Raw genomic sequence first — 27,665 nt, 5'->3', positions numbered from 1 at the left:
ATATTTGTATTCTTCTGACCATATTTTGTACAATTGAAAAAGATTGTATGATTTTGTTTACAATGAAGAACTGAATATGTTGCAGGAAACATGTCTTACTGTCTAATTAAGCAAATTTTTTCAACTGTTAATATATTTCCATTATTGTTTATTAAACTTAGTAAATGTTTTTATCTATACACCAAAGGTGAATTTGTTAATTTTAAAATTCTTAATTCAAAGTAATTTTCTTTCTTTTTTTTTTAGGTTGGCATTGTCAAAGAGGAGCAACTGAAAGTTCATGGATTTTAAAACAATGAAGGAAGGTTTATGGAGACTTCATACTCTAAGGACTGATCTGTTTGGTATATTCTGAACAAAAAGAAGTTTAGCAACACATCTTGTTGTTCAAAAGTAGTCTGGGAACACATGTAAATGTATTGTGATTGGATGAAATTGAATTATTCAGTGAGGTAAGGGGTTAGTAGAGCAAGTTCAGGTACCAATCATGTGAAAATAGTACCTTTGTGTCTTAAGTGCAGAGAGTGCAGATTGTTAGCTGGTTAACAAGGATAATTATATTCACAGAATTGGAAACATTCTTATTGACCCAAAAACCATGTTTACACCAGGGTTGAATTGGATTATAACTTGCATTACTGCTTTTAAGAAGAGGAGCAGGTAGGTTGACACATTTCCTTAACTATTAGGATTGCTTGTTCTCAGCAATCCTAGAGGATGGACAATTCTGTACTAAGAATTTCATATGTTTTTTTTCTTGGTGTCATTGGTGAACTCCTGTCTGAACTTGAATATTTTAAAATTCAATCATAGTGACTGTTAAGACCGAATGGTCACATTGGAACATTGTTACATTTCATGTCACCTCACTGCATCTATATACACAATTGCAATGGTAAGCAGTTCTGAAACCTGATAAATAGAAAAGACAAATCCACAGAGATTTTTATGTAATTACTGGCAAACTTCACTTTTAATTAATGAAGCTAAATATGCGTCATTGGTTACATGCAGCAATAAGTTGCACATTTGATTTAAGCTGGTAGCAAATAAACAGGTGTTGCTAAACTTGCTTTTTTCACATTCTTTTAATTTATCCTTAATATTTGCAGTGATAGGACTCATGTGAAATTATGATTTTGTTCCCAGTTGCATGATTACAAAAAAAATTAATTTTTGATTATTTTCCCAGCCTAAAATAAGATGGTGACATAAGAAATACATTTTAGCTCGTTTCCAGTGGAAATGTTTTTAGTTAAGAGTGTTATTTTTCACCCAGTCCAACCTAACTTTTAATGTATTAATGTGTTCTATAAGCAACATTACCAATAAAAACAGGTGAGGATTCTGGGTTGCATTTTTACTGTGTTATGTTGCAGACAGATTTGTTTTATGAATTTGCTCATACCTTCACTTGAATCTGAAAGATGTTTCTTTGCTGAATTGCAATCCTTACTACTTTTTTCTTCTTTGCAATTAAGAATATATTAATATGCATGTTTTAATTAATTGCTTATTAATCATAAAATTTCTATACCGGTACAATGCTAGTCATGCATGAAACCTTTTTCAATTCCTATAAAATTTAGTCAGCAGTCAAAATACTTGCCACATTAAATGTCTTTGACCTTGGAGCAGCAAATGTTGTAGACTGCTTTGGCATTCACAATAGTCACTTTATATTTATTTTCTTTTTTTGTTTTGTGCTGATCTTTCATGAGTGATTCTTATTTTCTTAGATTTTATCCTTCTGATGTCAAAGCATAAACCTTACTTTAAGCATTAAGAAAATATAATTGACACTTTAAATTCTTCTAACCCAAAAAAGCTTTTTGTATTTTGAGTTTTTAACAGTGTTCTGTTCCTAGTTGGGGCTTAAACTTTGTGAAAATTATACCATCTCCTTATTTTTCTTGCATTTTCTCTGGTACTCTGGTTTCTTTCCACACCTTAAAGATATGTCTATTAGGATAACCAGGAATTTAACTGGCCTCTTAGGGTATGTGGTGTAATGTAATGGTCAGTCTGTTTAAGGTTAGTTCCTGTGTTCTGTTGCTAATAATCTTAGCAGTGACAGATACTACAACCCCTTGACCCTTTTCAGCATTTTTCTTATGGTATATGCATGTGGTAGTCTAATTATTTAGCTTGGTTACATCATTTTGCTCTTCTGAATAAGAGCATTTTTAAACCCTTCCCATTATTTTAATTTAGAGCATGATTATTAATCCTGTCTTAGCCTTGCTAGGTAAAATGCAATTTTATTTTTGTAGTTGCTAGTTTGAGAATTATGTTTCAACTCATTTCCTTAACAGTCGTCTGTTTCATTATTGTTCATAGTTGATCTTTACAGTATATTTGTTTGTTATCTGTTCCACTCTAAAAAATGTTATTAACTTTAATGATTTTGGGTCTTAATGAATGTGTATATAGCATTCAAAATAGCAACTTCCTTAAGTCTGCACTGCACTAAAAATCTATGGATATTGTATTTTCTGGTGCTTTCTGTCAGGGTGGGTTTTTAGGAAGAGTCATACCAAGGGAAGAGGGTTCCCTTTGTTTTGGGTTTCTTTGTCTAAGATATGAAAAGGTTCTTACTGTTTTATGTGGAAACTGCATAAACTTGAAAGGAGAATACATGAAGTGCTACCCAATAAATATGGTAATGATATGGTTTTTCCAGCATGCACTGCTTTTTTCACGACCTGCCGTAGAATCTATATTGGGTTTAGATATGAAATTTGACTGGGGAATGTCAAAACCTTAGTTTTTACTTTCAGTGATCTTTGTCCCAGCATGATGAGTCATTAGTGCTACTATCTTGCCATTGATCAAGAGGCCTGCATTTTGATTTCCTTGTCAATCTCTTTATTTGTGTGTTGTTGTTTTTTTTTTTTTATTTTTTTTTTAAATCCTGTATCACTACAGTTTCCAAATAATTTACTGAAAACAGAACTATTTAGCTTTGTATTGAGTGAGCCTGCCAGGAGTCCTTTTCATACTCCAGATGCTTTCATTTAGTGGTGCTTAGATTATTTTTTGGTGGCGCAGTGGGTAGCGCTTCTGCCTCGCAGTTAGGAGACCCGGGTTTGCTTCCCAGGTCCTCCCTGCGTGGAGTTTGCATGTTCTCCCCGTGTCTGCGTGGGTTTCCTCCGGGTACTCCGGTTTCCTTCCACAGTCCAAAGACATGCAGGTTAGGTACATTGGCGATTCTAAATTGTCCCTAGTGTGTGCTTGTTCTGTTTGTGTGTGTGCGTGCGTGCCCTGCGGTGGGCTGGCGCTCTGCCCAGGGTTTGTTTCCTGCCTTGTGCCCTGTGTTGGCTGAGATTGGCTCCAGCAGACCCCCCGACCCTGTAGTTAGGATATACCGGGTTGGATAATGGATGGATGAATTATTTTTTTATCACCAAAAATAGCAATTTTCCTACATCTAAAATGAGCTAAACTTTTCAGTCAGTTTTATTTTAGTTTTGAATATTTGTATTTTTTTTTTAAAGTTCTCTAAAAGGTAGATTTGATTCAAATATACCCCTTGCTAGTGTATATTTTTGATTTAGTAGCAGTTTTCACTTGAGAAGTGCATACCAATGTTTCTATTATATGCTTTAAGTATTTCCTTATAAAAGTTTAATTTGTGGGGAAAGTAACCTGTTGATAATTTACAGCAAGCACATGGCAACACATATGTACAACAATAATTTTAAATGCATATTTTGTATATACAAACTGTATTTAAACACGAAACATTCTAATTGTATTCTGTGCTAGACCTGCTCTACTAAAGATAATAAGATAATAATTTTACAAGGATTCACACTGAGCTAAATGTAAAATAATGTATCTACTGTGGCAGAATATTCCCAATATTACTGTGAACATTGCAGATGTTCTTGAAATACATTCCTGTAAATAAGATTTAATCATAAAATATATAAAATTAAAGATTATTTTTTATTAGGTGTTGAATTAGACTGAAAGATTTTTGTCAATAGGGGTATGAATTAAACTTCCAGTTAAATTACAGTATTTTCTGAATAGAATCACAAATGTTTTAAAGCATAAATATTATCATTGTGTGACCCAATTATTGAGATAGTATTATATTGTGACATCCCTACCTAGCAAGTCCTGTCTGATTCTTTATATTTGAAATTTATAAGTATAGCTTGAAATCTATTTAATTTAGACATTTTAATAGAAGGGAGGGAATAGTCTCTGAACCAAAGACTTCTGTGTACTGCAACACCTGTTTTGATAAGCAACTACATCAAAGAGTAGAAAAGCACAAGGGACAAAGCGAGATGAGCATAACAAACAGTTCTCTGTGGAATAATTGCTACTATTAATGTGAGCACACCTCTTCTGAAATCATGATGCCGTGGCCATTTGGAGCATTAAACAAAATGTGATCAAAAGAGGAAAAATACTAAATGATAAACTGTCATGAACATGTGCAATCAGCTGTAGAGACTTGCGGGCACAACAGAGAGAGAAAAAGACATACACGGGTAAAGCAGTACTCTGTTATTCATGTAAGTTTTTGTCTGTTTTTTCAGTAATAGAACCTGCATGCCTTTTTCAAAATGTGTTAGCTTATAGCCCATACTTCATTGTTATAGTAGGTGTTAATGATCCTGTCACAGCTATAGCTTCATGAGTATCAGCCATTCATGAGCAATAGCTGGTACAATAAATCATTGCATTCCCTGTCATAATTTTGGGTAACAACTTAAATATCCTTCAAAAATATACGGAGCAGTGCAACTTAATTCAGAGCAATGACAATGAAAATGACCAAAGTTTACAGCAGGACATACTTTCTGTTTATTGGGGTGTATTCATTTATGGTCTTAATATGGAAATTGTGTGATGAACTGCTCACATGAAATTACATGTTTATGATTTGCAATCTGCACTGGAGTGAAAGATATTTTAGATGTTATATCTGCTTTTTTAGTTGAGCTCACTGTGTCTGGTATGGCGAGGAGCACAACAAAATAGAACAAGCTTGGAAAAACTACTTTCTTTTCATATAAACAAGGACTTTGTTTGGTCATTGCAGTGTCATGGATGTTATTTTATTTTTTGCTCACACAAACAAATTTAAAACTTAATCTTACAAGAACAGTTAATAAATTGTATCGTATTAAAACAAATAGTTTTTGCTCAAATGGACAGGATAACTTTTAACACTTAAGGGGCAGGACATCAAAGCATCCTGTTTTCCTGAATTGCACCTGTATCGATCATAGAAACATCTGTTTTAATGGAGCAGAAAATCCAGGAGATGCCTCAAGCTGTATTAATTTTTATCACCTGTGAAATGGGTGCCTAGGACTAAGTTGGTTTACAGTTTGGGAAAGGAAGACATGATGCTGATGCTTCAAGCTGTATCCCTTTACTTTACAACCTGAGAATGGATGGGCACCTGGAACTAAAGGCTCGTTTATACTTCATGCTCAGAACGGGTACGTGTATGCATCATGGCTGCCACGCGTTCTCAGCATTCATTTGGTGTGTCCTCTAAGCACGTCCTCAGAAATTAACGCAATGCATATGCGAGTTGCAGTACCAGCAAAACGGTGGTACTCAGAATTTAATGGGTGTTTCAGGCAATCCACAACACAGCAACGCCGAACCTGTTCTCCCCATGGTATCTTGCACTGCCACCTGGTGGAATCTTCCAGATTTACATAAGGTACATACACAAGTATAAACCGTACAATGCTTGCATAGCAGTAGTGCCCGCTGGAGCACGCATCACGTGAAGTATAAACCTGGCCTAAATTATTAAATTGGTATACAGCCTGGGAAAGGAAGACATGCTACATGGAATTTTAGGGTAAATACGCCTTGTCAGAGAGCATTATCAGGAGAGGGCATCAGCAACATGCAACCATTTTCATTTGCTCGTCAACTGAAGCATTCCATGAATATTGATTACTAAATCAACGCACCCCTGGGACATTCATCTTTGATGTCTTAACTTTTTTTTAAGTGTAAAAGAGGGGTTTCAAGTACATCTGGAATTGCACTGGTTTATCAAGCAGTGGGTGAAAGAGCTCTGTCCTGTAATGAACAGTGCATTAAAGTAAAACTTTCACTGGTTGATAAATAGCCTATAGCCAAGGATGTTGAGCCTTTGTATGTTCAAAAATATTCTTGGAGACCAAAAGTAATATTTGGGTCTGGGATACATTTAAAACATCATATGTTATTTGTGCCTATGATAAGTCTGTCTTTTGGAATACTAAGGAAAGCAGCCTGTGCATGTGTTATTCATACAGTACTTGTGTTGGTTAAAGTGCTAGGGAATAATGCGTATATGTATATCTATGTATGTGTGTTAATCTTAAATTGTGACAGAAGACCAACCTGATGAGTACACCTATCCCTGTAGAAAATATAGGGTAAGTAGAGGAGAATACCATGGGAATAGTCATGTAGTTAAGATGTCCACTGGATACGTTATATCTAGGATATGCCAGTCATGGCCCACTTTGAGAATTCCCAGGCCATACCTGGGTATATTTTTTTTCTCAGCTAGACCAGTTACATCTGGAAATTCTGGGTGTTGATGATAGTGACTAGGGTCCTCGTGTATAAACAATGCATATGAACAAAAATGTTGCATATGACTGTTTCCACGCTTAATTTGAGAAGTATAAAAAAATAATCTCCTACTTTGACTTGAGTTGTGTACAAGGTCTCACTTTCATTTGCATCTTAAATAAAAGTGTGCAGAATTTTTAATTTTTGGTAGAAAGGAATATAAGTCTGTCTTTGTGGTTTTAGAACTGATAGAAAGGTATTTGTTTTTCTCAAGATTCTGGGAAATATATGGAGAATGTCATAATTGAATCCAAGGCACGTCTGGCCTCAACTTTTTAGGGGGGAAAAAAAGGGAGGTAAAACATTTGAAAGTTTGTCACTTCTTTTTGTGGCATTATCATGCAGGGTGACTGCATAGACCATTGTGTTGTGCTGGTTGTAGGTCGTGGCTTCAGGTTAATTGCACCTCAAAATAAACTCATCCAATAATTATTTCTAAAACTGTGTATACTTTTCATAATCCTGAGGAACCAGACCCTATCCCTACATTATCATAAATGAGGTGATAACAAAACCAGAGTGAGATGCCACATTGACTCATCATATACATATACACTGTACATTGGACACAGGAAAAGGCTTGGGGGCAGCCGCCCATATACTTGAAAATAGGAAGCCAAAAGTGAAGGTTGTGGTTCAAAAGTTGACAGATTTCAGTCCAAACAAGAATAAACAGATGGGCAAACATGGCGTTTTTAAAGGCAGGCAGGGGAAGTGATGTCATCAGAAGTGACATAATGGGCCAGGAACTGGAAGTTACTTTATCAAGTACCCAGTGTAACACGAGCTGAATACTAATCCTTCGCAGCTAATTGGTGTGGGCTATGCCACTTGTTGGAAGTTATTTGAAAAAATTGCTAATTTGCAACTGTGTAACAACTAGTAATATGTTTAAGTTACTATCAGGCTTGACAATTTCTGTTTTAGCATTTAGAATTATATTCCTGTGGCATTGCTGCTCACGATTTATGAAGTCCATGTCTAGTCATTGTAACTTTTCTCATAGATGAATTCTCTTGTAGTATGCTAATCATTGTTACTCGATGAAACCCATTGAGTATTCATTCTAGGTGGTGTAGGGCCATGCAACTGACTAATTAACCTTTTTAATGTTTCATTAAATGGAAGTTTCCTGTAACCCCAAGGTGATTTTGTTTCATATCACAGGAAGATTATGGTGTTCATGAAAAGTGTCCAAACTCTGTAACCTTCTGAAAAATACTGAGGCTCATAGGAAGTGTTTATTTTTGGAAAGTCAAGATTTGTGTAACAGAATTAGCTTGTGGCACATAGGGAACCACAGTTTTGTGTTTTTTTGTTTTTTGTTAATTTTAAAATTTGTGCATTTAACTGTCGGTACATATTAGAAACAACAGAAGTATTGCCTTTTTAAATTCTTTATAGTATAGGTTGCTTGCATTTGTTTTTAATTGTTTCGGTTCCATTATATTTCAAAATTCTATTTTTTTCCTTTAGCCTTATCTTGTGAAACTTGTGATACAGACACTCTATACCCGGTGGTGCAGTGGTAATGCTGCTGCCTTGCAGTAAGGAGACCTGGGGTCACTTCCCGGGTCCTTCCTGTGCGGAGTTTGCATGTTTTCCCCGTGTCTATGTGGGTTTCCTCCAGGTGCTCTAGTTTCCTCCGACAATCCAAAGACATGCAGGTTAAGTATATTTGCATTCCTAAATTGTCCCTAGTGTGTGTGTGTGTGTGTGTGTGTGTGTGTGTGTGTGCGCGCGCGCTGTTGTTGTTGTTGGCTGGGATTGATCCAGCAAACCCCCGTGACCCTGTGTTAGGATATAGCGGGTTGGATGATGGATGGTCTCTACACATCCATCTACTTTTCTTTCCCTTCTAGTCTTGTGAATCCAGTTGTAGGTCATATTGAGTTGGCACCTGTACAGACCTTTGTGGCTGTGTGGTGGGAGCCAACCATAGTTGACCTGTGCGTGTGTAATACTACTTAAAGGTGGATAATGAATACATAATTCACTTCATGCATGTTTCCTCTTTTTATAAATTTATGTTGAGTAATGCACTCGATGTGAACTTCTCAAACTGCATTACTGTAGGCATAAACAAAATCAGTCTTCTGTTCTAGATTGAAAGTAATGCCCTACAAGTCAGTCAAAGAGCACCTTTGCGCAGGGGCTTAGTATTTGTGTTTTTTTTTTTTGTTTTGTTTTGTTTTCTACCCCAATGTGAAATAATTCTGAAAATGTTACCTTTTTTATAAATTGTACAGACAAATCAATAGATGAGAACAATATTTGAATTTCAACCCTGTAACACATGCACATTCATGAATTCAATGGCAGTTTATCGTTGCACTAGCTAACTCAAAGCTCTCACCTTCAGTTGGGGAATGTGAGCGCAGCTTGTGTTGCCTCTGCTGCAGCGAAGATGATTGGTGCTGCATTGAATGAGTTATGGAAGATTGAAGTAACGCCAGCAGCACTGGAGGGCTGTGGATCAGGGAGATGTCTTCTACTAAACCTCACATATGGATGCAAGTAAGAGGCACCATATTTAAAAATGTAATAATCTACTGACACCAGTGAAGTTAATATGTCGGGAAAATAATGCAATGCAAAGCACACAAAATCAAAGTATTTTGTCATACAGCACAACCACAATATTAAAAGATGTAAAATGCCAAATGCCTCACTCCGATACAGACAGATTTGACTTTGTTTGTTGTTGGAGTTGGGGGGCTGTTTGCATTCAAGAGAGCTGACAACCAATGAATGCTCATCAGGGAGTACAGTGCATAAAATGTAGCATGAGGAGTAAGGAACACAGAGGCTTTGAACCTCTCAAACGTCTTTCTATTGTCTCTTGTTTTCCATACTAAAAAAAAATAAAAGGCCATGTTTGCAATTGAATTTGCTAAAACTATTAACCTTTTGTACAATGCCGGGTCTGTCAGGAACAACTGGGGCTTTGGATGTCATAAACGCCGGACAAGCATGTCTTTCTGATGTCTTCTGTGTTTTACGTACCATAACAGAATGGGGGTATTGGCAAGGTATCGGTTGTCAGAAAATGGAGCAAACACAACTGTGTTGGCACAAAACCACTAAATGTGACATAGCAAGACATTTTCAGGTGTTTAAATTGACATAGTCCAGCAGTGAAATTGGCTAATCTGACATACCCAGTGCCGGTGCTTGGTTATTTGCACCCTATGTCAAGCTTATCAGTGCGCCAACCAACTATTCGGTAACTAATCTGTGCGGCTGGGTAACCCACAACTTATGATCTGTGCCATCGGCAAATGCCAAATTTGCCTTAATGATGGCGTTGGCCGTAGACATACTCCATGACTAAAAGTCACATAAGGTGACATTGGCTTAATATTGTAACTGTCACTATTAAAATGTGATCGAATTACCTGTAATTTAACTATTGAAAATGTATAGATAACAATACAGATCACCTCTAGCTGAAATCTTTAGGAAGAGCTCTCTACTTTGTTTGGCTCTTATATCATTTAATGCCATCCTTTGTAATGAGAAGTCCAAGAAAAATGGCACCTAAAAAGATTACAATATGCAAGCTTTCGAGATAACTCAAGCCCCCTCTTCAGGCAAGATGTAAATGAGTTGCCTCAAAAGCTTGCATATTGTAATCTTTTTAGCTACCCAATAAAAGGTGTAATTTTGCAGGACTTCTCATTACATCCATGATGACTAATCTTGTTCGTCACCCTAGTAATACATGCCATCCTTTGGTAAGTAATAATTTTATTAGAGATGTTCCCAATAGCTCTTTTACAAAGCCATAAATTATAGATTCTCATTTTGGCTTGTCAAAAACGTATTGAAATTGGTCTCAACCATTACAGGCGTCTGAAGTGGAATTCCTTTAGCGGCGGTGTTATTTTTTTCTCTTATTTTTTATCATACCAAGGTATCCTGTATTTACTCAACCCACGGGGGTTGATTTACAGTATGTGCAAGCATATATGAACATTGCCAGTAGGAAAGGAGCTCAGAAAGAAACAGATAAAGTTAAAGCTTCATCCAAGCCTAGGCAGGCATCAAATCCAAGCTCATGGTATGGCCTGTCAGAGACTGATGTGTGTGTGTGTGTGTGTATTTATTTATTTATTTATTTTTAAGGAGACTGTTTAACATCATACCCTTGCTTTATTGTATCAGAGATTACTATACTTATCCAGGGCCACTGTTTAACATCATTTCCTGGGTTTACTCTCTCAAGACTTCCTAAGATTATATTTTATGCTTCTAGTATTTAGACTGTATTGTCAATAGATATCTCTATTTTAATCCTTATACGCTGCCGCTGGGGGACTTGTTTTTTGGGGGATGGACGCTGCGGCACAGGGAACTGGGGGAGAGAGAAAGAGAGCAAGCTATCTTCAATTTATATACAAGCAAATCGATTTTTTAGAGGCAAATACATCCTCAAAGGTTTCTGCAGGAATACTCTAGGAAACCCTGAAGGCTTTCTTAAGAGGACAGATTATCTCATATTTTTCCCACAGAAGTAAATTAGAAACCAAGAAGGTATCGGAGCTAATCAGTGAAATTGCTAGAATAGCTCAAAAACATGCCAGGTGTCCAAATGAAGAACTTCATAAGAAAAGACAGGCTCTGCATTCAGAACTCAGCCTCTTGACAAATAAGGAAACGGAACAACTCATTTTTAAATCAAGACATCATTACTGTGAACATGGAGAGAAAGCTAATAAGATCTTAGCTCAACAAATCCACAAGCAGGATGGTTGCAATGCAAACCCAGTAATCACCAATACAGACGGAGACAAAATCATTGACCATGAAAATATAATGTGCACGTTTAGAGTTTACTATAAGTCCTTAAATGCAACTAAGCTTTAAGACAACAAGACGTAATCTAGTTCATTTCTGAATGCATTACAGATATCACAAATAGACACACTCTCAGTGCAGAGGAATTGGATAAACCTCTGACACTATTAGAATTACTAGATGCTTTAAACTCACTTCAGAGTGGGAAAGCAGCAGCCTCTGATGGCTACCTTGCTGAATTTTATAAAAAAAATTCTCAAGCTACCTCCCCTTTTATTAGCAACATTTACCGAAGCTACAGACAATAAAATTCTACTTCAAACTTTTTGCCAAACATTAATTACCGTCTTTTCTAAGCAAAATAAGGATATATTATAATGTGCATCATACAGACCAATTTCAGATCTGAATGATGTTAAGATACTCTCCAAAGTCCTAGCTAGAAGGATGGGGAAAGTGCTGCCTTCGGTAATATCACAAGACCAAATTGGATTTATTAAAGGAAGACACTTTAGCTTTCAATCTTCAACGCCTGTTTAATGTAGTATATTCACCCACAAAGTCTAACACCCCAGAGATGCTACTATCTTTGGATGCAGAAAAAGCATTTAATATGGTTGAATGGAACTACCTTTTCACTATATTGGAGAAATTTGGGTTTGGCCTGAACATTTGATAACAGATCAAACTACTGTATACTAGTTCAGAAGCTTCAGTTTGAAATTAACATCATTAATTCAGACTACTTCAAACTAGAACATGGTACCAGACAAGGAGCCCTCTTGTCACCACTGCTTTTTGCAATCGCCATTGAGCCACTGGCAGTTCAAATTTAAATGCTTATGCGATAAAAGGGATTATCAGAGAAGGACTTGAACAGAAAATTTCACTATATGCAGATGATATGGTATTGTATGTATCAGACCCACAAAATACTGTGCCTGCAGTACTAACAGCACTAACAGATTTTCAAAATAATAAAAGTGTGCTCTTTCCAGTGAATTCTCAAGCTCACAATATTAGATTGGACACCTTCACATTTATCATCGCAGATCATTTTAAATACCTAGGGGTAAACATTAAAGTTCTTTATCAACAAAATTTTGCCATCTATATGGAAAAAATAAAGCAAGAGTTGCATACATGGTCTACCCTTCATCTCACTTTATCTGTCAAGATGAATATCCTTCCTAAGCTTCTTTTTCTATTTCAAAACATTCCAATATACATCAATAAATCATTTTTTAAGAAATTAAATTCAACCATAACCTCATTTATTTGGAACTCAAAACATCCACATATCAAAAAGGTGACCCTACAAAGATCTAAGGTGGAAGGTGGGATGGCTCTTCCTAATTTTCAATTTTATTACTGGGCGGCAAATATACAGGCTATAAAAACCTGGACATTGACACAATAGAAATAAAATCCTTAAGTACTTCTTTATATTCCTTGCTTTGTACCCCAATAAATACAAGTTATCGCCAATATACTAACAACCCAATTGTGCTTTGCTCACTCAGAATATGGAACCAATGTAAGAAGTATTTTAAGATGGAGAAGCTTTTTATCTGAGGCATCTATGCACGAGAACCACCTTTTTCCACCCTCTCAAATGTACACAGTTTAATGTCTGGAAAACATTTGGGATTAAATCACTTAAGAGATCTGTACATAGACAATGTCTTTGCATCCTACGAACAATTGCACTCCAAATTTAACTTTCCGGCAACACATTTCATTCACTACCTTCAAATTAAAAACTTTGTTAAACTAAACTTGCCCAATTTTCCTTACCTCCCACCTACCACTATGCTGGAAAAAATATTGATCAATCTTAAGAACTTAGACAGCATCTCTGTAATATATAAAAATATTTTACAGTCACTCCCTTTCAAAGGTCCAAGAGTACAGTGGGAAAAGGATCTTTCACTCAACATCTCAGAAAAAGAGTGGTAAGTAGCAATGCACAGAATTTACTCGAGCTCCATATGCGCAAATTATATATCGAGTACATTTATCTTGTTTAAAATTGTCCAAAATGTTTCCAGGGCAAGATCCAACCTGAGAATGTTGCAATCAAGTTCCAGCTTCATTGGCCCATATGTTTTCGGCATGCACCAAATTAACATCCTTCTGGAGTAAAATCTTTAAATGCCTATCAGACAGCTTCGGTGTCACAATTCCTCCTAACCCATTAACAGCTCTGTTTGGTGTACTTTCAGATGGGCTTAAAGTGGAGAAGGGCAAACAAACTGTAATTGCCTTTACTTTACTATTGGCACGTAGACTTATCTTGCTCAATTGGAAGAATCCTAACTCTCTTATTCTAAGTCATGGGGTAACTGATGTTATATACTGTTTGAAATTGGAAAAAATGTAATTCACACTTAGAGGATCTGTACAAAACGTTTTAAAAACCTGGCAGGATCTAATCAATAACATTTTAAAATAATCTCGTTCCTCAATTTAAATGCTTATCTCCCCTCTTTCTTATTCTATTTATTTTTATTCATTTATTAATTTATCTATTTACTTATTTTTACCTGTTTAAAGTTTTACTCTGCTGGCCTTGCTCTCCTTTTCATGGGTGGGATTGATTTGTTATTGTTAAACTTGACTTGCTTCTATGGAATGTTAATTGATTTTAATGAAATCAATAAAATGGCAAAAAAAAAAACGTATTGTAGATATCTTAAATTTGCATTCTGACTACCAAAATTATGTTTTAGCTAGCAGAAGCGTTGGAATCTAAATCATGACTAGTCAACACAAGATATTAAATGTTCAAATTGTTTACCTTATTCACAAGCCTCATTTATTCAAGTACTGTAGAAGGCAGAAACAGTGTGCAAGAAGCCACAGAAAGGAAGTCAGTCAATGAATGTTAAATTAATCCCAGTATGGAAAAAAAAAAAAAATCAATTGGAATTCCTAAAAAAGTGAATCCACCAACAACACACTTAAACATCACTAAGGTGATTGATGTTTAATTTATTGATGCTTCCTTGCCCTGTGTTGCCCGAGATTGGCTCCAGCAGACCTCCGTGACCCTGTAGTTAGGATATAGTGGGTTGGATAAAAATGGATGGATTAATTTTGCTTGCCACACTACATTTTGAAGATGAAAAATAGTTCTCCCAAAAAACTTTTATAACTGGATTACTCGATCACTGCCACAGTAATCTGTTTTAAAGTTTTGTGAACACCTAAGCCTCTACAGAAGTTCAAGTTCAAAGTTTATTGTCGTGCACAGTAAGGAAACACGTTTCCCTGTACAATAAAATTGTTTCTTTGCTGTCTACACTAAATGACAAAACCAACGTGTAAAGATAAACATAAATAATAAGTAGCAGATAGATAATAAGTAACAGAGGCAGCATAAAGTATAAAAACAGAATAGAAGTATAAAGTGTAATGTGCAGGTAAGTGTGTGATGGACAAGTCAAATACAGTTGTGTGAGGTAAATGGAATGAGGTGGCCCATGGTTATAAACTCCAGTCAGTTATTTAGGAGTCTAATGGCCTTGGGAAAGAGAGAATTCTTTAGCCTGGAAGTCCTGCATTTCATACTTCTCTACCTCCTGCCTGAGGGAAGAAATGTGAACAGTTTATGTTGGGGATGGGTGGGGTCCCTGAGGATCGAGGCAGTTCTCCTGTGGACTCTGCTGTTGTAGATGCTCTGCAGAGAGGGCACTGGGGTCCTAGTGATACTCTCAACAGTCTTTACCACTCTCTGCAGGCGTTTGTGGTCCATAGCAGTAGTGTTGCTGTACCACATGGTGATGCGGCTGATCAAGATGCTGCTCTCAACAGTGCAGCTGTAAAAGTTGCAAAGGATCTTAGTCTACATACCAAACTTGCTCAGCCTCCTCAGAAAATACATCCACTGTTGAGTCCTCTTGACCAGCTGTGTGGTGTCAAGTGTCCAAGTGAGGTCCTCACTGATGTAGACGCCCAGGTATTTAATGCTGCTTACCCTGTCCACTTCAAGCCCTCGGATGAACACTGGCCGTTGAGGTCTCCTTCCTCATGTCCACTATCATCATCTTCGTCTTCTCTGTGTTGAGTGTGATGTTTTTGCCCTCACTCCATGACGCCAGACTGTCCACCTACCTCCTGTAGGATGCCTCATCCTCACCAGTGATTTGTCCAATCACTGGGTTGTTATCTGCAAACTTTAGGATGATATCATTGTGGGAGGCGACACAGTCGTTGGTAAACCGGGTGTAGAGGACGGGGCTCAGGACGCATCCCTGTGGGGTGCCTGTGTTTGTGATAATGGTGGCTGAAATCTTATTACCAGTCCTGACAGACTGGGGCCTGCCAGTCAGAAAGTATAGGAGCTAGTCACAGAGGGTGGGGTGCAGGCCAAGTGCAGAGAGTTTATGGGGGAATAACCATTTTAAAGGCTGTAGTCAACAAAGAGCATCCTGATGTAGGAGTCTTTGTTCTCCAGATGGGAGAGGGAATCATGTAGCGCGGCTGCAATGGCATCTGAGGTGAACCTGTTGGGCTGGTAGGCATACTGAAGGGGGTCCAGAGTGTCTGGTATGCTGCTCTGAATGTGGGTCAGCACCACTCTCTCAAAACACTTCATGATGATTGGAATGAGTGCTACCGGCCTGCAGTCATTCAGATAGGTGGGTTGGCTTTTTTTAGCAAGGGGGAAAATTAAAATTCACCGATCTTCACTTTGCTGATGGTGCTATGATCTTCGTGAAGTCAATGGAGGCTCTGATCGGGGTGCTCAAAAGACTGAGTGAGGAGTCTGAGTATCTAGGCTTTTGAGTGCCCTAGATAATGACTGACATACAGGCCTTTATTGACCTCTTGGGCACGGCCATCAGCAGTGTGTACGTCTGTGGAGAGAGTGCTTAATGATGGAGAGACCCTTGGAAGCTAATTCAGCCAAAATTATAAGTCTAACAGGCATTATTGCAGTCTCAGAATAATGGACTTTTTCCAGAATCTTCAGTTTTCTGTTTGGAAACAAGGGGCAATTACATGATTCTTTGCACTAGTGTTTGTAAAAATTACATGAATTTAATACTAAAAAAAGTGCAACTACCATACCAAATTCTGCTAAGCTTGTGCATATCTTTCTTTCAAGACAAGTCATCAAATCACAGCAGAAGGACTATGATCTCAGCAGTAGGCAGATTTTTTATGTCATGCTCTGGTTTTCACCATTAGACAAGAGGTTATTTTAGGGTTGAAGTGAGACTAAATGTAAAAGTCTAGAAAAGTGCCCTTGTTCTGTAAGGTTCAAACATTTTGTACATGTTCCTTTTAAGGCAGGTGTGGCAAGTATGCCCTCTGCATAATACAGTTATGTGAAACCCCAATAACCAGACTGACAAGGCAGAAAATGAACTACAACTGATTGAAATGCTGATTTGTAAATATTGATGAGTTTACTAAAGACTAGACCTTTCCTACTGTATTGCAGAATTGGGATCAGTCTTTTTTTACTCAAGAGGAAGCCAGCTTGTTAGCATTCTGTGAATAAGATTGAGTTCAACTGCCAAAGCTCATCCCTGATGGACACAAAACCTCCATTGCAGAAAGGGTCCACCTGCGGCCTAAATGGCTTATATTCTGCAGCCTAAGCAACAAATTTGACAGTAATCTTTAGTAGCAAAGCCCTCCAGCTATTGAGGCAGACTTGTTTAATTGTTTTTTTTTATTTTTGAAAAATCAGAACAATGTAGCGCCCTGCTGCTCAATCAAACATCCACCTTGATAAAAGGATACATGTACTGTATGTGTGTCTGTATGGTTGCTATGTCTCTGTCATACAAAAAGATGCTGCACCACAAACATTTTTAGTAATATAATGCACTGCATTTGATATTCCAGAAAGTGGTGCTTCACAAACATTAACACTGCTTTTTCGAATCCCAGACCAAATGGCGTATAACAGAGACATAGCCACTGCATGGTTCACTGCAAAAGTCAACGTTGATTACTTGGATTTTAACTTAGATGGGTAGCACACCTAGTATATTAATAACATAATAGATGTAACCATTTACTTTGAAATGAATAACAAGTAAAAAATAAAAAAACAAAGCCCCCATCCAAGAGAAGAGAAAAAGAAGAGAGATAGAAGCATTTTTTCAAAATATGATGAAACAATAACAATAATGAAATCTTACCACGTTTAAAATTTTGGACATATCATCTAAGACAGAATGAGATTTTTTTTTTCTAATTTGATATTGTAGGATGGGGATGTCAAACTCCAGTAAAGGAGGCTGCAGTGATTTCAGGTTTTCATTCTAACCCTTTTCTTAATTAGTGACCTGTTTTTGCTGCTAATTAACTTGTTTTGAATTAATTTTAAATTATTTGTTTTTTAAGATTTTTTCCCTGGAATTCCTTCATCGTTCTTCTGAATTGTTTCATTTCTTTCCTTAAACAGAAATGAAATGTGAAGAGAGTGAACCAACTGAAGACCGCCTAAGTCAGGTCCTCAAACTGCAAACTGTTGCTTAATTAGGCGCCAAGTCTTGTTTTTAATTAAACCCATTCTTTATTTCCATGGCTTGTTGCTGTTCTCATTGTGCAATAACATGTATTTTCAAAATTGTTAATGTTTTCTTTACTTTTCTAAGAGCACTGTTAAAATGTTTTGGGAACCTGAGCAAATCAGCATTACTGACACCTCCACCCTTTTTATTTTCAGATATTGTATAATGGTCACAGTTTGCTGGTCGTGTTTTGGTTACTTTTGTACCTCATTATTGTTTGGCTGCTAATTGAGGAAAAAAACAATTATTGGATCTGAGATTTCAAGAGTAAATCAATTAAAATCAAAATGCCGAGAGGGGACTGGGCGGTCTCTTGGTCTGGAATCCCTGCAGATTTTTTTTTTTTTTTTCTTCAACCATCTGGAGTTTTTTTTTTTGTTTTTTCTGTCCACCCTGGCCATGGGACCTTACTTATTCTATGTTAATTAATGTTGACTTATTTTTATATTTTGTTGTGTTTTCTATTTTTCTATTCTTCATTTTGTAAAGCACTTTGAGCTACATTTTTTGTATGAAACTGTGGTATATAAATAAATATTGTTGTTGTTGTAAAATGAATTCAAAAGAAGTTAATTAGCAGCAAAAACAGGTCACTAATTAAGAAAAAGGTTACTATGAAATCTTGCAGCCACTGTGGCCCTCAAGGACTGGAGTTTGAGACCCCTGCTATAGGACATCTCCTACCCCCTTGGAAAATATGAAAGATCGGTACAGCATCTTAAAGAAGCATCATAGAAAGTCTTGTTAAGGACAAGGATGGGAAGCCAGGCACTGGAGAAGAGCAACAGAAGAACAAAAAGGTGGAACATTTTGAGGAACTGCTGAATAGACTAACCCCTCAGAATCCATCAGACATCCAACTAGCTTGTAGTGATTTGCCTATAGACTGCAATGTTTCTGCAAAGGAGGAGATCCACAAAGCTATAAAACGACTGAAGTGCAGAAAGGCAGAAGGACCTTTCACTATATTGGTGGATGCACTTAAATCTGATATTGAGATCATGGTGGTGATGCTCTACCCCCTCCATAAGAAGAGCTTGGATGAGTTACATTTCCCATCAGAATGTAAGGAGGGTCATCTCATTAAGATTCCCAAGAAAGGTGACCTCTACTCCTGTTCAAACTATCGAGGGATAGTGTGGAGTGTCTGAAAGCTGCTATGACATTATGGGATTCCAGGGGATGATATGTAGGGTGGTCAGAGGCAGACAGCTCACAAACATCTTCCACCCTTGTATGTTCTCACTGGTAATTGATCAGATTAAAGCAGCATTTGTGCAACCAAAGAACATCTGGGTATCCAGGGACCAGTCCATAGTCACTAAGATAGGGATCTAAGACCAATGTAAAACCAGTCTTTTTCTATGGTGCAGAGGAAGACCCTTTACACCACCAAGAATATCCAGAAATTCATCAATACCTATCTAAGGCAGATTCTCCAAATTCATTGGCCTAATTTACTAATCTAGAACTCTGGCAGCAAGCCAGAAAAGAGCCAGGAAAGGCAGAGATCCTCCAATGACACTGGAGATGGATAGGCACCGAACTTGCTCAATCCAGGCTACAGTACTACCAGACAAGCATTAACATGGAATTTCCGGGGAAAGTGGAAGGGGTGCCAACTAGAAACACCTGGCACCATGAGCTGAAACTTGCCCCACCTGGGGACAACCTGGGCGACTAGCCCAAGATTGTGAAACTTTGAGAGCCTGTGTCAGTAGCCTATGGTGCACAAGGTAGCTGGAATTAAATAAGTAAGTTCAACCCATTGAGTTATCAAAGATGCATTGGGATTCTTCCTGCTGTGCAAGATGTACTATTACAGTTGATTTTTTTCTATGCACTTTAATGCCATCCAGAAGCACACCAAATATCTCCACTAGTGGATTGGCAGTGATTGTAACACTGAGGCTGTTTGAGAAGTATGTAATGATGTTGATTTAGTGTATTCCCAAACATCTAGCCTAGTGATGCTGGAGCTAGATGGCAGATAAGTGTGATTGATAAAAGACCTTCAGTGGAATTATTGAAAACTTGGCGCATGTAGAACTAGAGTGTATTCTACATATTGTTCAGTTCTTCTCTTTTTCTAAGATGCCAATTGAAAGGTCCCTTTTCCTACTGATATTTGAAGGGTAAATACTTTTAAATATATTTTACATATTGCTGAAATGCTCTCTGAGTCTTAATCAGCATTAATAAATATAAGCTCTGGGATTGATATGGGTGTGAGATTTGGAAAATTGGGCAGGTTCCTTTTACAAAATTTCTAATTTGCATTTAAGAAAAAAAGGGCAGGTTCTTATTACAAAAGTGTAGAGTGATTAGGTATTAGACAGAACGTTTACAGAACTTGGCCTTTTACAGAAGCTCTTTAAATAAATAAATACATAAATAGATAAGTAAATAAATACATACATTCAGATGTTAACCAAATCAATTAGTTTTGGATGGACCAATTGCAAAGTGGCAAGAGAGTTCTTTTTTCCAGCATTAATAAAGCAGTTTAAATGTTTATACTAAGTGGAGTTTTGTGTATTAAAGGGATTAAGAATTATACATTTTTGTATGTATATTTTGTAAGAGATATTTTGTATTGTAAGAAGCAGGACAAGATATATGAACATTATGGAAATTTAATTGTTGAGATTAAATAAAAAATAATGTGTGATATAAACCTCTTAATCGGCAAAAGGTTTAAAATGATATATTTAACAGTGTACATTTTTAATGCTTCATAATTATGAATAGGTAATGACTAACTTGAGACACATCAACCCACTATGACGACTGCTGGAGCCTGTACAGGTGTTAACAGACACAAGACAGGAGTCTGCCTTGGAAATGGGAAGACATAATTGAGCGCACAACTCATTCTTACTCCATAGTGCCAAATTAAAATCACCTACTAACCCAAAATGAATATCTTTAGGCTTTGAATACCACGGACTAGTATCTTTTGGAAAAAATGATTACCTGGAGTAAGCAGTAATGCAGACAGAGTGACAATCCACAAATAACCTACAGATAGCTCATGAGCCACAATTTAATCCTAAGAATCAGGAGCTATGAGGCAGAGGTACTAACTACTGTGGTAGCACTTTGTTCCTTCTTTGGTGTATGCTTATGTAATACTAATATTTGAGAGTATTATTTTGCATACTTACTTTGCTTGACTTTCATGTTACCATTGCTGATTTTTGTATTGATTCTTATTATTCAAATTATTACATTATTATATTTGCATGAATTAAATAAACCAGTCTTTATAGAATGTTTTCAGAATAACTATACTTTTTTGCCATATTAAAGTATTTGCTACTGGTTTTTCATGTCTCTGTGTGACTGTGTCCTCTATAGTTTTCTGTTTTTCATTCATGTCAGTCTGTGTACTGTGTGCAGCTTTTCTGTTGAGGTCTTCAAAATCAATTTTTTTTCTGAACTCATGTAATTGTTCACATGCCCACTAGGTGGAGTGCTCAGCTCAATTATTGAATCTAACGCTGGCTATAAGATCCCGTAATTATTCAAGAAGCAAGACTAAATAAACGGCACTTAATGTTTTTTTTTTTTTTTTTGCAGATTTTAATATAAGAAATATTGCAATTTAATGTGGTATAGTATAATAAGTATAACTATATGTTCAATGTTTGCATTTTACACTTCATTTATTGCAACAAGCTGACATGTATACGGTGGTCCAGATCTAATTATGCAATTTTCATTACATTATAACTTATTAAGTGTTTTACATAGAAAATCCCTCGAAAAATCCCGGACCATTGAGAAGTGTGCGATCTGACAACATGAAGAATCGTTTTTGTGCCAAACTGGAATCGACCTGCATAAATCAAAGTCATCCAAACGATCTGGATCTGCATAATTAGATCTGGCCCTCCCTGTAGAGGTAAAAAACCTCATAGGTTTTGCACATTTGTAAATTGAAATGAAAACTGCCTAGAGGATACCCCCCCATTCCTGTTAACTTATAAGCTATATTTTGTTCAAGAATTATTTATTGTAATATTTGTCTATGGTATTCTTATAACCAATGTGTCTATATTTATACTAGCTCAATTAGTTTATGCCTTGAGCTAGAATGATAAGTCTTCTTCTGTTTTTGGAATGTAAGCCTTTGAATGTCAAGAGAGTGGATGAGGTACAAAGAGAAACTACAGTTATCTACACATTGTTTCCCCCATGTGTGCCTTGAAACATTTGAGTTATCTGTATGGGCATCTAAATCATTTATAGTGGTAGCAGGGCCTAGCATCCTCCAGTATCTGGTCAATGGATCCTCTAAAAGTTTAAAATGCCACCCTTATGTTATAGGTTAGCTGATCCTAAAGTGACATGGCTGGGATTGGCTCCAGCAGACCCCCTTGACCCTGTATTCGGATTCAGCGGGTTAGAAAATGGGTGGGTGGGTTCGGTTAACGTTTTGAAAATGATGCATGTGCCCTGCCCAGGATTGGTTCCTGCCTTGAGCCCTGTGTTGGCTGGGATTGGCTCCAGCAGACCCCCTCGACCCTGTGGTCGGATTCAACGGGTTGGGAAATGGATAGATATTCCAGCGCTGACTTTATATATTCCAACGCTGTCTTTATATATTCAAGTTTTGACTTTATATATTCCAGCGCTGACTTTATATATTCAAGTTTTGACTTTATATATTCCAGTGCTTACTTTATATATTCCGACGCTGACTTTATATATTCAAGTTTTGACTTTAAATATTCTGACACTGACTTTATATATTCAAGTTTTGACTTTATATATTCCGACAGTGACTTTATGTAATCAAGTTTTGACTTTATATATTCGGGAATGACTTTATATATTCAAGTTTTAACTTTATATATTCTGACACCGACTTTATATATTCAGAAAATCAATGTATTTGCCTGTTTGGCACCTCATAATATGTATATAAGAGAGAGAGAGAGATATAGATATACATATATACTTTGTAGTAACATAGGTGAACAGAAGGACAACGGGCTTATAGGTTGGCACAGAGCTAGAGCAGTCTACCAAGGTACTAGAAAAGAAATGGAAGCTTGGCCATTAAAGTACTTATTCTTTTGCAAAAACAATATGGATATACACATTTCTAGCATGTAGCATCTTAAGACATGAATCAAAACTTAGAAAAATCTTTGTTCTTAAGTGAAACATATTCTGTAAATTTTAAGGGTTTTGTTTCATGTTTGCTTTGTTGACCCAACACACTATGTAAGCCCACCGGTAAAGTGGCTTGGTTTTTTCATATTTAAATAATTCTTAATTTAATGGTGGCAGGATTGGCACTCTAGCCACTGTAGAAAACCTCACACTGTTCCATTCCATATGAACTAAAGTGGAGCTGAGGTGTCACCCGTTGCACGGCTGCACTCAGGTCCTAATTTGGGATCCTAAGATGTTTCGTTGTATGGTGGGTGCGGTATCAGTGCATTCTCCCAACCTCTTTCTCTCATACTTTAACAACTCAAGTAACTGGGACAAATTAATGTTTGTAATCCCAGATGCTAACGTGGAGCTACCCGGGTTTAGCACAGTTAGAGCGGACAGAGACGCAAGTACCTGTGGAAAGAAGAAAGGAGGAGGACTCGCTCTCTATGTCAATACAAAGTGGTGCAACTCAGGACATGTAAACGTTAAAATCTCCACTTGCTGCAGGGACATCGAACTGTTGGCCGTAAGTCTGCGCCCCTATTACTTGCCCAGAGAGTTTGGACACGTGATTGCTGTTATTGTTTACATCCCCTCAAGCGACGCGAGATGGCGAGTGACATCATCCATTCCGCAGTTGCTAAGTTACAAATGCAGCACCCTGAGGCACTTGTGCTAATCGCTGGAGACTTTAACCATGTAACGCTGGATAAAACATTACCTACCTTCTCCCAGTATGTGGATTATAACACTCGGGGAAACAGGACTATTGACCTACTATATGCAAACGTTAAAGACGCATACAGCGCCACCCCACTGCCTGCGCTTGGGAAAGCAGATCATAACCTGGTTCTGCTTCAGCCTCAATACAAACCAAGAGTGAGGGTACTACCTACAACCACACGCTCATTCAGGAAGTGGTCCCCTGAGGCAGAGCAGGCTCTGAGAGACTGCTTTGGAACTACAGACTGGGATATATTGCTGAGATCACATAGTGAGAACATTGAAGAGGCTGTTGAATGCACAACTGATTACATCAACTTCTGTATGGACATTGTAGTTCCAGTAAGAACAGTATGCTGCTATGCTAACAACAAGCCATGGATTACAAGTGACATCAAGGGCCTTTTGAACCAGAAGAAAAGGGCTTTTAAAGGTGGTGATAAGCATGAGCTGAAGTGCGTGCAGAAGGAACTCGAGTCCAGCTCAGGGCGAAAGAGCAGTACAGGAGAAAGCTGGAGCAGAAGTTGCAGAACAACAGTATGAAGGAAGTGTGGGATGGGATGAAGATTATCACTGGCTGCAGCTCGAAGCGGGGTGCCGCCATCGAGACAGACGTGGAGAGAGCAAACCAAATGAACAACTTCTTTAATAGGTTTGATCACAGTAACCCACTCTCACCTCGAGTACTGCATCCTCCAACCATCCTTCTGCTGATACCAGCATAGGTGAGACATCCCCACCCACAATTACAGCAGCCCAGGTGAGCAGAGAGCTGAAAAGACTTTGTGCCAGCAAAGCAGCGGGTCCAGATGGTGTATCGCCACGATTGCTGAAGGCCTGTGCGTTGGAACTGGGGAGTCCTCTACAGCATCTTCAACCTGAGCCTGGAACAGGGAGAGTCCCAGGCTTTGGAAAACATCTTGTATCACCCTGTCCCAAAGGTATCACGTCCTAGTGAGCTGAATGACTTCCGGCCTGTTGCTCTGACGTCACATCTGATGAAGACCATGGAGCGGCTGCTGCTTCACCACCTGAGGCCACAGGTCCGTCACGCCCTCGACCCTCTGCAGTTCGCATACCAGGAGAAGGTGGGAGCGAGGATGCCATCATCTATATGCTTCATCGATCCCTCTCCCACCTGGACAGAGGCAGTGGTGCTGTAAGAATTATGTTTTGGACTTCTCTAGCGCCTTCAACACCATCCAACCTCTGCTCCTTAGGGATAAGCTGACTGAGATGGGAGTAGATTCACACCTTGTGGCATGGATTGTGGACTATCTTACAGACAGACCTCAATATGTGCGTCTTGGGAACTGCAGGTCTGACATTGTGTTCAGCAATACAGGGCACCGCAGGGGACTGTACTTTCTCCGGTCCTGTTCAATCTATATACATCAGACTTCCAATATGACTCGAGTCCTGCCACGTGCAAAAGTTCGCTGATGACACTGCTATTGTGGGCTGCATCAGGAGTGGGCAGGAGGAGGAGTACAGAAAGTTAATCAAAGACTTTGTTAAATGGTGCGACTCAAACCACTTACACCTTAACACCAGCAAGACCAAGGAGCTGGTGGTGGATTTTAGGAGGCCCAGGCCCCTCATGGACCCTGTGATCATCAGAGGTGACTGTGTGCAGAGGGTGCAGACCTATAAATATCTGGGAGTGCAGCTGGATGACAAATTGGACTGGACTGCCAATACTGATGCTCTATGTAAGAAAGGTCAGAGCAGACTATACTTTCTGAGAAGGTTGGCATCCTTCAACATCTGCAGTAAGATGCTGCAGATGTTCTACCAGACGGTTGTGGCGAGTGCCCTCTTCTACGCTGTGGTGTGCTGGGGTGGCAGCATAAAGATGAAAGACGCCTCACGCCTGGACAAACTTGTTAAGAAGGCAGGCTCTATTGTAGGATTAAAGTTGGACAGTTTAACATCTGTGGCAGAGCGACGGGCACTAAGCAAACTCCTGTCAATCATGAAGAATCCACTGCATCCACTTAACAGTGTCATCTCCAGACAGAGGAGTAGCTTCAGTGACAGACTTTTGTCACTGTCCTGTTCCACTGACAGACTGAGGAGATCGTTCCTCCCCCACACTATGCGACTCTTCAATTCCACCCGGGGGAGTAAATTAATTTTATTTTAATTTTTTTCATTTTTATTACTATTTAATTTAATATTGTTTCTTTGTATCAGTATACTGCTGCTGGATTATGTGAATTTCCCCTTGGGATTAATAAAGTATCTATCTATCTATCTATCTATCTATCTATCTATCTATCTATCTATCTATCTATCTATCTATCTATCTATCTATCTATCTATCTAATATGTGTGAGTAAAATAACTTAGAGTTGTAAAGAACTACAAACAGTTGCACTGCATTTAATAGTATTGGAGTGCCAATATGGATCCTCTTGCTCTTTACATAGCTGTTTTAGGTGGCTCACTATCCTTAAAAGGACTGTTTGCCATTTCCACACTAGATGGAATTCTGCTTGCAACTTTGCAGACTTGCTGTTTTTATAGATACCCCTGCTGCTTGTGATGGAATGCCAGCTCATACTGTGTGTGAATCATCCTTGACTGATGCATCTTTTCAGCCCTCCCTTCAAAGCTGTTGTCCCCGTAGACCACTTCCAGCTTCTTGAAACAGCGTATAACTCTTTGAAACGGCGATGACAAAAGCACATCAGCAGGGGTTTTGATTGCTTTGTTGTTAGGTGGTGCAGCACAGATGCTGAATGTTGTTATGATGCTGGGGTTACCCGCAGCTAGGATTACCTTCTTGAACCCAGGTCATCCACAGTTATAGTTTGAGATGGGCTAGCCCTCACATGCAAACGTGAACAGCCAATTCCCTCATTAATATCAGATGGATCTGTCATGCAGTGCAGCAGAGGTGTTAAACACTATACTTCTGTGCAGTGATCTGTTAATTATTGTGGATAGCACTCTGAGTACAGAGAAAACGCTATATAAATGTAATTAATTATTATTATTATTAATTACAAGTGAACAGGCAAACCTCCTTGTGTGGAGCTATAAATACTATATAATGGTCTCTCCGCTGTTTTCCTTCACTGAACTGACACTGCAAACACCATTTCAGATCTGGATCTCAGTTTTGAGGTTCTGCTTCTGTTGCTGCCCTGTAATGCCTCTGCATTCTGCTACATCCTTTGCCTGTACAGTTTTACCATTGGTCTTGCTTTGCACAGCTCTCCTGGGGTCATTGGCAACTCAATCTGCCACACTTTTTCTTGACTCCATGATCCAGAAACTCTACCAGCATCCACACACCCAAACCAATGGACCTTAGCAGTTGAAGAAGCATTGGTGGAGCTGTAGAGGTAGCAGTCTTTCAGCTGTCTTCATCCCTGTACTGATGCTACAAATGTTATTCCACATCCCGCATCTCCAGCTTCAAGACTCTCCACCAAGGTTATTATAGTTAACGAAAACTAAAATCAAAACTGAAACTATTATTAAAAAAACATTTTCGTAAACTAAAATAAAATAATTAACAAAAACAAAATGAAAAACTAAAACTAAACAAAACTATTAAAGTAGCTGAAAAGACTAACTGAAATAAAATAGTAATTTACTAAAATAATTTTGCTGTTAATTTTTAACCCTTATAACTTTTAACTCTAAAACTGGACGTCATCCACTACGAGCCACCCGCACATATTCATCCAGTGAATGGCAGCTGGTGACTGAGGATAGGTGTTCACACAGCATTTGCGGTGACAGAGCAAGCTGAATACGCATGTAAGTCATGTGGAATAGAAAGCAATTTATGTGCCGCCTTTCTTTGCA

At 38.1% G+C, this 27,665-nt stretch overlaps 1 protein-coding gene across 2 annotated transcripts in view; it reads left to right on the top strand.

The window, feature by feature from the left end:
• Positions 1 to 2,671, top strand: part of eif1b (eukaryotic translation initiation factor 1B) — a 29,032-nt gene extending 26,361 nt beyond the window's left edge. For both annotated transcript variants that reach the window (XM_039753178.1, XM_039753179.1), the window contains exon 5: positions 247 to 2,671. In XM_039753178.1, coding sequence (XP_039609112.1) covers positions 247 to 291 — 45 coding nt within the window. In that variant the 3' untranslated portion in view covers positions 292 to 2,671. The remainder of the gene's footprint in view (positions 1 to 246) is intronic.
• Positions 2,672 to 27,665: the final 24,994 nt, after the last annotated feature.

Source organism: Polypterus senegalus, chromosome 5, assembly GCF_016835505.1.
Source record: "Polypterus senegalus isolate Bchr_013 chromosome 5, ASM1683550v1, whole genome shotgun sequence".
NCBI lineage: Eukaryota > Metazoa > Chordata > Cladistia > Polypteriformes > Polypteridae > Polypterus > Polypterus senegalus.
Note: the sequence above shows the minus strand (reverse complement) of the source record. Positions and strands in the feature narration are given on the sequence as shown.